The sequence below is a fragment of the Neophocaena asiaeorientalis genome, unplaced genomic scaffold (genome assembly GCF_003031525.2).
Source record: "Neophocaena asiaeorientalis asiaeorientalis breed wild unplaced genomic scaffold, Neophocaena_asiaeorientalis_V1.1 scaffold547, whole genome shotgun sequence".
Classification (NCBI taxonomy): Eukaryota; Metazoa; Chordata; class Mammalia; order Artiodactyla; family Phocoenidae; genus Neophocaena; species Neophocaena asiaeorientalis.
Window position 1 is genome coordinate 1,618,463 of NW_020185330.1, and position 12,603 is coordinate 1,631,065.

The 12,603-nt window shown below is 32.8% G+C and overlaps 1 protein-coding gene across 1 annotated transcript in view; it reads right to left on the minus strand.

The window, feature by feature from the left end:
• Window positions 1-12,603, minus strand: part of ERO1A (endoplasmic reticulum oxidoreductase 1 alpha) — a 45,587-nt gene that overhangs the window by 6,164 nt on the left and 26,820 nt on the right. Inside the window, exons 8-13 of the mRNA XM_024734734.1 lie at window positions 11,047-11,093; window positions 8,568-8,579; window positions 5,296-5,322; window positions 5,080-5,172; window positions 3,975-4,221; window positions 3,402-3,471 (exon numbers count right to left, since the gene is read on the minus strand). Coding sequence (XP_024590502.1) covers window positions 3,402-3,471; window positions 3,975-4,221; window positions 5,080-5,172; window positions 5,296-5,322; window positions 8,568-8,579; window positions 11,047-11,093 — 496 coding nt within the window. The remainder of the gene's footprint in view (window positions 1-3,401; window positions 3,472-3,974; window positions 4,222-5,079; window positions 5,173-5,295; window positions 5,323-8,567; window positions 8,580-11,046; window positions 11,094-12,603) is intronic.

Consider the following 12,603-nt stretch of genomic DNA (forward strand, 5'->3'; position numbering starts at 1 on the left):
GGCCCCCGTACCGAAAAAAAAAAAAAAAAAAAAAAGTTAGATTAAAACACTTCTCTCTGGTATTAATTAGGTAAATCAACCAGACCTTTGATTATTATTGACATTATTATCACACACACAAAAATATATAGAATATAATGAAATCCATGTACCCTCCACCAAGTTTCAGAAAGAAACCATTACAATGAAGCCTCCTATGTATCCCTTCAAAGTCCCATATCCCACCTTCTATAACTATTCTGAATTTGGTGTTTATCATTCCTTTTTTATATTTATACTTTTAATAGATATATATATGTCCATGAACACTAGGGTATTATATTGTTTATAAAAGGGCAACATGCATTAAACTCATTCAAAAGTAGTACATGTCTTTAAAGAATAAAGAAGAAAGAAGGGAAGCCAAGAACATATCCTTCTTTTACTACAGTGGAAATTATTAATTAATCCTCCAAGTGATTCCCTCTGTCCTGAACTTATAGTGGAATCCCAAGCTTACGGTACTTGAAACAGGAAATTTGACATACAGTTCAGATGGAATATTCATTATACCAAATGGCCTATAACTTTGGAAGCATATAACGTTTTGTTTTTCTTATGTGATAAACCACACACTGGGCTCAATCAAAAGAGAACAAGACCAAAGATCTAAAAATGGGAATAAATCAGCAAAGATTGGAACCTGCTATTCAAAGCAGACCTCCATTCATACTCTGGGGACAGTCTTTCCCCAGATGCTTCATTCAGCCTGAGACTTTGAAACAGCCATTACATGTATTAATAAAAGATTTACAATAGGATCCCAGATCTTAAATCTTATTGATTTAATACAAAGCCCAAATAATTAATATTAAATGTCACCATATGTTAGCAATATTCTATATCTTGTGTTTCTGTACCTTTTGGACTGAGTTCAGTAAGAGGTCATTCTAATTTTAAACATACTTAGAAAAAATATTTACCCAGCAATATTTCCCTAAGTAGATTTTTGGTGATTTGAGGTTTCCTTTAAACTTGTGTTTCAACCTTGAATTTAAGGAAATTCACACTTTTAACATTAATAACAGAGCACTAAAATTAAAGTAGATGTTCTCATCCAATGAGGGGCTCACCTCTGGAGGATTTAACAGTTGGTATAAGAGTCTACAAAATCCCTGTGTAGACAAGCATTTGTTTATAGACAGAACAAATAGCTCACATGTATGCACTATAAATTTCCAAATGGATATAAATTTTATGATTAATAAAACACAACTTTTACTTTAAAAGTGTTACTAAATGCATAGTGGATTTTTGGCAGTTATATTTTCACAATCAATAGATGCTAAAAACACCACTGTCGTGGGGAGAGGCCTTGAAAGTTCTTGACTTAGACTCGTAAAGGTTGGAAGCCTCTATTCGAAATGATTGTGCTTCCTTTCGTACACATTGTCTAACCTTGGTATTTGAATCTATGTTCACTAATTCAAACACTTGAATATGGCAACTCTTGAGTAAATCCCTATGTGGCATGTACAGAGAATAAACGTGGTTGCTTACAAGAGCCAAAATAACATCGCAAAATTAAAACCAAGCACAATTGCTTAAATGTACTTAATATGCTAGAACCAAATTAATAAGCTAGAAATTTACTAGATCAGAACAAGGAGAAAATCCTTGTGACTTCCACAAATGACAATCAATGTCCAATAACATGAGTATATTCTAAAGTTAACCCAGATTAGGAAAATGTATGATCCTTAAAATAACCAGAACCTAAATCATTTACAAATTCTCCTTGTTAATTTACACAGTTTTGGAGTCAATACTTAAAATTATAGTCAGTGGGTAGAATAATCAAACATTCTGTGGTTAAACATTGAGATCTATATTCAATGAAACCAACTGATCAAAAAACAATTCTCACCCAATTCTCAGATGTTTTATAAGCCTTCAGGTGAGATCCTATTCTGTTGTGAATTGAACACTAAACAATTCTCTTTCATACAAGTCCTCTCTTTCTAACCATACACTGATAGAGTATAAAGGAGACAAGATGAGATTTTCAAATGAACTTATATGACTGTTCAAATCCATTATATTCACCATAAACTGCTATTTTTTAAAAAAGTAAATATCTGATATCAACAAGTTTCCTTGGTGTTTTACTCCTTTCTTGTAAAAGGACTCAGAAAAATTATGTTAAATTTCACAGGATATGAAAGCTGAGTGTTTCAGAGTTTCGATAAAATGAAAACGATGTGAGAAATATTTTAATCTGTACAATATAAAATGAGTAAATGCCAAACACTCTCCATAAACCAGCAAGTGTATTAAAAATAAGAAAGATATCGAAAATAGTAGGGAAAAAAGTATTATTACAGCATCTTCCCCCTCACTTCTAAGTTCCTGGAAACTGTTTGGGAGGTTATATAAGCACTGAGATATATATTTCTAGCAAGAATGCTTTAAGTAGGAGGTAGATGGGAGGTCAAAAATAACTATTATCTAACAGTAAAAAAATGGAGTGCACAAAGTATTTTGTTTGCAAGCTGCAAAAAAATCAGGTTATTTCATTATCGAAAGAAACAAAGAATTAGAAACAAAGGAAGATTGTTTGTTATAAATATTCTGATGAAATCAGATTCAGCCCAGTCCTACTGAGGGCCACCTGCTTTACTTACCTATAGCTTTATAACTGAGAACAGTAATATAATTTTACTTAAGTCCTCAAAAAGACTTAGAAATCCCCTGAGGGTAGAAGCATCTCTCCCTTTAGTGACAAAAATCATTCTCTACACCCAGTGAGCGTTTAATAAATCTTCCCAGTGAGATTTTTTATTTGTAGTATTTTGAGGCAAATATGCACAAAGATGGTCTTGCCTGGGGTCATACCTCTACTAAGAGGTAAGGCAAAAACCAGAGCCCATTTTGTGTGATCTCAGGTCTTCTGTTCTTCCCAGAACTGCATCCTGGTGTAACTAAATTTCTTTAATCCCCAGTGAATGAGATGAATTGACAAAACAATACTGTAACCTCTCCTCCTAAAGAGCATCCTGTAATTTAGCCAAAACTATTTTCAGAATTCTCTCCAGCGAAAGACTAATTCTGCCCCTTGTGCTCTAGATCCCTTTCCTTTCATTCATAAGTTCTATTTACTACATGAGAGCATCAATGTGAAATGAAAGCCTTCTGTAAAGAGTACACATTTCTGTTGTTATTTTGAAAACAACACAAACTAGATCTTAAGTTGGATCTGCTTTTGGACATCTTTTTTCTTGAGGAAAAGAGATTATGACTCTGACTTTTCTTCTAATTTCAGGATGTATATCAAGATTTATTGTTAAGAATAAAAACACAGTCTTTATTCATACCTGCATGAGTTTGTATTTAAAAATTAAGTTAGAGTATAAAATTATTACCTTTAGTTTGTTTGCTTCTTTTTTGTCCCCAGCAAAAAATGAATTCTCATCAAAATGCAAAGGAAATGACCTACATTAAAAAAAAACACATAAATAACATATATTCTCTGCATAGAACAGAAAATATTTTCATGTATTATAAAACATTAAAAGTCCTGCTGATACCACATTTTGCTGGTCAGTGATGAATAATATAAGTAAAATAGAGTAGAATAGATAGTAAAATCAAAAATTCTATGCCCCCAAACAAATTCTTATCCTCAAATATAAAAGCTAACTGTATAATATAGTAGAAGTTATGCCCCAAACCCAACCTGTTCAACTAAATATGAAAATAATGCAAGTATCAAATACCAAAAGAATGGCTCTTAAAACTAAAACTACGTGCCTTTTAGTACATAAGTCAAAATGAAAACAAAACCAAAACTCAATTCTAAAAGACCTATGAGCAGAATTAGCTTTTAATTATTTTTTAGATAGTTTTCCTTTCTCTAAGTTGAATATTTAAGAATTTAATTTTGGATACCACTTGTCACTCTTCTATTAATGTATAAGTTGTAATACACAATTTACTTGATTTCATGAAGTATTTCCAGAAGTAACATTTTGTTTTCTGCATCTTGAACTTTATTTCCAGTGAAGAGTTGAAAATCCTGGCGCTCAAAGAATGGTACCACTTTAGATAAAGCCCTTAATTCTATTAAGTAGAGAAAGTACAAGTTCTTAAGCCTTCGTGGACCTTCTCCTTCAGTTAAAATTCCATCAAATCGCTGCTGAAATTCTGTAATGTTATGTCCCCATATTTTTTCCAACCAGGTATCTGAGAAGAAAGAAGAATTAAATATTTAAAAAACTGCATTTTAAAATTAAATAAGTTTTATTTTACTTATATTAGGTTATTGATGCCTGCAGAAGCTAATGTGATTTTATATTTTAAAATATATAATCAATACAACCATGAAAACTGTTTTACATAATTTAGCCTTTAATAGTTCCATATTAATATTTTATCTTCTAGAAGCCATCCTTAAAAGGAAAATAAACTCAATATTTTACTGAGAAACCAGGACCAATAAAATCAAATTTCTGAATATAAACATATCCATAAAACCAAGATACAGAAGTCAAAAATGACTATCTGACATTACTAATGAGTTTGAAGCCCTAATTAAAGTTACTATGATTTTGTTTCTAAGAAGTAAAACATACTGTAATTCTAGAAGAAATATGTTATTGATGAAACTCCAACACGGTCTAATTTTTCAACAGCCTTCGTAAAGCATGAAGAGCTGCAGAAAAAATGCTCTTACCTGTTAAACTCCAGGCCTGAAGCTGGCACACAAATATAGGGATTCTGATACAGTACTATCTAATGAAAAACAAACTATGCTCTTGAGAGCTTTTTTAATTCCCACAACAAAAGAACATTTCCAAAGTGACATGTATGATTTTGAGCAGCTTCTTAAAAGAAGGTGAAGAGAGCTAAGAACAGGCTGAACTTTATTCCTTATAAGGTCCATGGTTCCCACATTCCTGATTACTACCATTTAAGAATAAATCTTTTACTGCCTAATATTCAATAGGATCAATCCTTTCTCATCCAGGTAAATACCAAGAAAATTTTAAGAATACCTGAAAATAAGTGTGGTAAAGTGAATAAAAGTAAAATGTCACATACCTTGTAGAAGATACCGTGCACTCAAATGCACATTAATGCTTGCATGGAGGCCAGAAATAAGTCTGTAGAATGCTCTTTTTTCTACACAGAGGCCTGCAAAAAGTAATTTGGAAATATAAATTTCATATGTGAAATCTGTAAGGCAGAAAATTAATTTTATGTGCATTTAAAAATGAAAAAAATGTTATTTAAATTTGCTTAAAAATGTTCAATTACCTTCTAGCCAACTGTAAAAAGTGTTCTCTGAAATAAAAAGAAATATAAGTCACGAGATTGTAAAAATGCCAAAACGTAAGTTTTTCAAAAGTTTTAAAATACTATAGCAAATTTTGGACAAACAGTGATTCAAAGGTCCAAATTCTGTTTGTAAAGGAAAGAGAGGTTCTTGGTATGGATTCACTTTAAGTTCTACTTGGCTGCTCGGTCTTTAGAAGGCTTTAGCACTGCCTTAGGTGGCCCCAGCCTCATAACTTTCTGGATAAAATGTTTTATATGAGGTCAAAACACAGAATTTAAATAGTAAATCAATACATGGAAAAATACTTAGCCTTAGTAACAATTCATGCTATAAAAATTAAGAACTCATTATACACTTTTTAAAATGAGAAAAGTTAAATAAAAATTATAAAATAGTATTGGAGGTATATTATTATAGCTGGTAGTATTATATGCTATTCAATATTTCAAAAAAGCAATTCAAGGAGATGTTACAAAAACCAAACATCGTTTGTATTTTATGACCTAATAAGATCACTGTTCATATACTTAGACTTGACAATTCTGCTTTTAGAATTATGGTCTTAAGAAATAACTCAAAATGGAGGTGGGGGGGTGGATAATCTGCAGAAAGATGATTATGTTATATATAATTTTTAAAACCTGAAATAATCAAAATATACAAGGCCTAAGCTGACATGATAGAATACTATATACTAGTTAACATGGTTGAATAATATAAAACTGTTAAAATGAGAAGAATGTGGAACACGACAATGCATGAAAATGTTTATTTGAAATAATATATAAAAAGGCATAGGAAATAATTATTATAACTATGTGAACATTCTATGTATACATTTACTAGTGATGACAAACATTGTACTATATAGTTCTTTTTACAAAGTTGTTTATAGTAATATTAATAATGAACCAAACAAGCATAAAAGTAATGGAAGAAATGACAAAGGAGGTAAGCAATAAATTTATATATTTATAGACTACATAAAAACATAAAACATCTGTGTGTCAGAAAACTTTATAAACAAATGCAAACAACAAACCGGGCAAAATGCAAATACAACAAAGGATAATATCAATAATATCCTAAGTATATAAAGAGCTCACAAACTGAATAAAAATGCCAAAGTACCCATTAAAAATGGGCAAAAAATATGAATAGAGAATTCATAAAGGGAAAATATAAATGGTAGTAACACATAAAAAGTGTTTAGCCTCACTAACAATAAAATGCAAATTAAGCATATATTGTACAACACAGGGAATGTAGCCAATATTTTAAAATAACTATAAATGGAGTATAACCTTTAAAAATTGTGAATCACTATGTTGCACACCTGAAACTTATATAATATTGTACATCAACTAAACCTCAATAAAAAAATAAATAAAAATTCAAATTAAAACTATAAAGATACTACTTTAAAGAGTAAAGGTAAAAATATAATACTTAATGCAGATGGGGGTTAGGTAAAACTAGCAGGCACAATGACTGGAAGGGGTGTAAATTAGCACACCCTTCCAATGACAAAAAGCAATCTGGTCATATGTATCAAGAGCCTAAAATGTCCTTATCCTTTGATCCAGTAGATCCACTTCTAGAAATCTAGGCTATTATGGGTGAATGTTTGTGTCCCCCCTAAAATTTATATGTTGAAGCCCTAACCCTCCCCCTAACCCCCACTGCTCCCCATGTGATGGTATTTGGAGGTGGGTCTTTGGGAGGTAATTAGTCTTTGGGAGGTAATCAAAGTAAGGTCATGAGGGTGGGGTCACCATGATGGAATTAGTGTCTTTATAAGTAGAAGAAGAGACCAGAGCTCTTTCTCTCTCTATCATGTGAGGATACAGTAAGAAGGCCAGCTGTCTGTAAGCCAGGAAGAGGGCCCTCACCATGAACCAGATCTGCTGGCACCTTGATCATGGACTTCCCAGCCTCCAGAACTATGAGAAAATAAATGTCTTTTGTTTTAGCCACCTAGTCTATGGTATTTTGTTAGAGCACCCTGAGCTGATGAGGATATAGGCTAAGGAAGCAAGTAGACATGGTAATGATAATATATAAAACTATAAATATATCTATTATAAAAATATAAACATGTAAATAATAATAATTGTCAAAATGTTAGCAGAGAAGCAGTATGAGATAGTAACTAAAGCACAGACGCTGGAGCCAAACTGACTGATTTGAATCCTGACTCTGCTACTTACAAATCATAAGATTTTAGCGGAGTTGCTAAACTTTTTTGGGACTCATTTTCCGCCTCTATAAAATAGAGATAAAAATAATACCTCCTAGGATTGTTGGAAGGATTAAATAAACTCATATTTGTAAATTGCTTTGAAAAGTACTAGCATATCTTCTTAGCCATTATCATTATCTATTATTTTGGGGTTGTGGGATTACAAGTGATTTGTTTCCTTACTGGGAATCTCTAGGCTTTGAGGGTTTTTTTTCAAGTTTTGGACCATGAATTGGGGGCAGTAGGAGTGTGACATTACTTGGGACCTAGCCTTCTAAAGAAATTTCCAGTTCAGTTTTATAATCCTGAAGTAGATATTCTCTGAATGTGATCCAGTTAGATAATCACCTAATATATCAGCTTTCATATTTGACTAAAATGAATACTTATAAATATACTCATAAATAAGATATTTTCTCTAAGGACAGCCTCTACAGGTTAACAATCTTTTCTCTGATAATGAGAGACAGGTTGAGATCTTCAAATAGTAACAAAAATCATTTCAATCTCACTCATAAAGCAAAAACGTTCCCCAAAAGACAGAGTAAACCTAAAATATGTTAAAACTTTTAGCTTTATAATTAACTTAAAGAGCTGGCAATGATACCTACACCCAAGAGTCACCACAGGCTTGGAAGATGGTAGCTCAACACTCTGATCATGTCTAGAACCTTCCTATATGAGACCTAGTAGATACTAGAGTTCAACCAGTAAAGGAGACGTTTTCCCTGACAGAGGCTGGGGAAATGCCTAGCTTTCACGTGCAATAGGTAAAATGTACCAGTGAATTATCAGAGGCTGAGGCAGGCTGTCTCTACTGCCTGATCCCAGGCACAAAGAGTCACATTTCCCTTAACCTATGCTGTCACCCCTAGAATTTCAGGTAAAGAAATAAAAATTAACTTTTTCTTCGTCTCACATGCGGGAAGAACAAAACAAGTTTGCCCAACAAACATCTGAATGTATAAGCAAATTCATATATGTGATGTATGATAAAGACATACTTACCTTCACTTTTCCCTGAAAAAAGAAAACAAAATGCTTATTATTAAAAACTCCTTCCAGATGCTCCTTTTAAACTGCTACACTTCCACAAAAATAAGACTTAGTAGAGGTTACCTTTAGTTCATCAGTTCACCCACATAAATAAAATCTTAGAGGGAGATGTGCCTGTGACTGCAACTCTTTCTGGTGATGAAAGGAATTATGCCTGATTTGACTAAACAGTTTCATCGCCAAGAGCCTGGATAAAGAGTATTTTCAGCTTGTCCAAGATTTAATATGGGCTGACAGGAAAGAAAAATCTAATCTATCACCTGAGAGTACTCTTAAATATCTTAAGGACTCACAGTTATTTGGCTGTCAGAGTCTTTTCACTTATTTATTTGTTCTACAGCTATAACACAGTTTCTGCTAAAGATGCGTGTTATTGCTTCCAAACTCCTGGGACTGACATTATAAAATTTTACCTTATTCAGGAATATTTTTAAAGACTATTTGTAAGATTCAAATTATACACAATTCAGCAGTTTGTATGCAGCTGCTCATCAACTACTGAAAAACTGTCTCCACTTCGCCACTTTTATTTAATGCCATTGTTTATTAAAGTACCATATGCTCATTGCAAATATATGTTAAAAAAAAGAAGACAAAGATAAAATAAAAAATATCATCCATAACTCCCTCTGCCCAAAGATAAATACCATTTACATTTTGGTAAATGTTTTTTTCTTTGTGTACAGGATATTTAGATATTATATCAATTATGTTTTTATAAAAAATATATTATAGGGCTTCCCTGGTGGCACAGTGGTTGAGAGTCCACCTGTCGATGCAGGGGACGCGGGTTCGTGCCCCGGTCCGGGAAGATCCCACATGCCGCGGAGCGGCTGGGCCCGTGAGCCATGGCTGCTGAGCCTGTGCATCCGGAGCCTGTGCTCCGCAACGGGAGAGGCCGCGGCAGTGAGAGGCCCGCGTACCCCAAAATAAATATATATATATATATATATATTATACATACTGTTTGGTACCTGCTTCTTCTCCTAAATGTGCTATTGATCACCACTGATATAAATGAATATAAATTCTCAGCAACATTTAGAATGGTTATATTCTACTATATGAATATACCATAATTCATTTAACTAGTTCCCTAACGATAAACATTGAAATTGTTCCCATTTATCTTTAAAATAAGTGAGGGTGGTTAATTAACTTATCAGCTCATAATGTGAGTTCATAGTGAAGATCATCTCTTGCCTGGGAATTTGCATTTCATCTGATAGTAAATCAATAGTTTCCACTGAGTACCATATGTGACTCCATATAAATCCAAAAGCCTTGTTTAAAGATGCTCTTTCATTTCTAAGAATGACGAGTCTGCCAACATTTAGGGAATGTTGCAATCTCACTGCCTTCCAGGAGGAAATTCATGTTTATTGACTCTATGAGATCAGCAGCTTTTCAAATAAATTTAAAAAATGAAAACCATTCCACATTTGCTAAAAGTACATCAAAGATTTCATCAGTAAGCGCATATTCAGAGAACAGGGATATATATTTCCTAAGGAAAAAGCCTGAAATCATACACTTGAAATGGTTTATTCGACAAACTGTTCTGTCTCTTATAGACTGGGCAGGGTTTGTGAGTTTCAATTTTACATCCCCTCTCCACCTATACAGTGCCTAGCACATAGTAAATGGTGGATAATCATTTGCTGGAGGAACAAGTGATTTTCACTACTGTAGACAAGACCGTTAAAGGAGGAGGGTGAATTTCATTGATCATTTATCTAACAAACTATTCCATCTGTTATGTTCCAGACTCTGTATTAAGGGATGAAATCAATAAATGCTGCCCATATGTCCAAAGTACCAGGGTAGATCAATAGATATATAAATAATAGTAAAATAATGCTAGCAAGTGGAAAGAGCTGTTAAGAGGAACAAAACAATACATAAGATCACTTTATGAGGAGAGAGAGATTACTTCCAGTTAAGAGGATCAGGGAAATTTGGGCGGGGAAGGCAGCATTTAAGCCAAACCCTGAGTGTAAGTAGAAAATGAAAAATGTTAATGAGATATAAAGTCATGTGAATTTGAAATCAGACTCCCAATATATATAACAATTTCAAGTTTTAGGAAAGATGTGAGGCAGAAGTTTTTTGGATATTCATTCAACTAAAAGATGAGTACAAATAGTAGAAAGCCTGAACACACACATTCTGCAAAAATGCATAAAAGAATAAATGTATAATTTAAACTTAATCCTATGGTAGTCTAACACAATGAACTTCATTACAAAAATACTCCTTACTGAAGTGTAAGTATTTTCAACACCAATTTCTCTGCAAGAATGAGACATAACTTCGGTGAAAACAAGAATATATGATCTCAACTGCTCTATGCCAACCCTTATCTTGCCTTCTCCTTCCTTCTAACCAAAGTTCACTGGCTGAAAAATAACAGTGCAAATAAATAACTCACCGTGACCAGAAGCCAAAGGATTTAAAGGTCTTTTAATCGTCTGTGGCCTACAAACAAAAGAATTAAAGTATAAAATATAAATATGTTACCCATCATGTTATAATTATTTAAGTAAAAGTGAATTTATCTCAGAAAGTTTTTTAATGACTATATCCAAAATAAAATTGTTTCACTGATCTTATAAAATATTTATTTTCTCTAACTGCTTTAAGGGAGGGTGGTTATGTTTTAGTGATAATAGTTTCTGATCTTTTCCCATTGTAGCAGCCAGAAAGTCATTTCCTAATCACCTCTTCAAACAAAGGAAGAAAAAAATACCAGTCAAGCTCTTCTCCTAGAGTTACTAATATTTTTTTATATATATCATATATGTGTGTGTGTGTCACAAAGTACACTGCTACTTGAAAGACAAACAAGCAAAAACTGTAAATATCCAACACAAGCACTAAAATAAAAAAGGGAAAAAACAGTGTGGGTAGATTATTTTCCACTTTGGTAATTTTAAGTACATCAGTTTGCCCTGAGGCCATCAAGTTTGTTATGATTTCAATAATAGGTAGTTTTTTAACAAGAAAAAAAAGAGAGAGTTAGTATGTCACTAAAGTGTTTTTAAATCTCAAAATAAATACTCATTAGTATCTTTAGTAGAGTGTAGGGATTGTTTTAATGTCCTTTTATCTATTTCACAAATTTGCACAGCTTGAGACATTTTGAGAACAGAACATGTAAGTTGTATTTTAACATCCTCAATTTAGTGCCTCATACATTGTTTATATTTTAGAAATATTATGGGGACCATGATATAAACTAGTTAGGAAATAACTATAAAACTTATATAAAATCTAACAAATGCTTTAGTTGGACTTTATTTTAGTTCACATCAAAAAAAATTAAGGAAAAAAACCTTTAAAGTAAGTCAATAAACTCAGTAAACCAAACATTCCTAATAATAGTCAAGAGAATTTAAATGATACACGTGGCAGAAATGAGTAAATAATGAAACCTCTCCACTTCCCAAACTGTAGAAATTCTGCAAGTCAAAAAAAGAAATTGCTGATCTCTTATGCGTATATTTGACATAAAAAGTGAAATGTATTTTTGCCACATTTGGGAACTCCAGAAATCTTCCCAGAACTATCCCCATCTCTGAGATAGCGTAACGATTGTGTGCACACAGGCACACAAACACACGCATCCCTTCCAAAAACCAATACATACATTGTTTACAACCTAGAGGCTTACAAGTGGACAAACTTGAAGCATGTCTCAGTCTCTCAATGATCAAATTGACAGCTTCCACTGTAGTGGGTAACAGTACAAAGGGGGTTCTTCCACTTACTAGATCTTTGACACTGGACAAATCACTTAACCTTTCCAACTCTCAGTTCTTCCATCTATAAACAGTGATGACTACAACACAGGGTTATTACAAGGACTAAAGGAGAAGATGTATGTAACATGCTTAGCACAATACCTGGCACACCGTGAGTCCTCAAATGTTACTAATTATAATTATTCTCTGAAAAGAATTTAACTTTAAAGCAGGTAAAATAACTA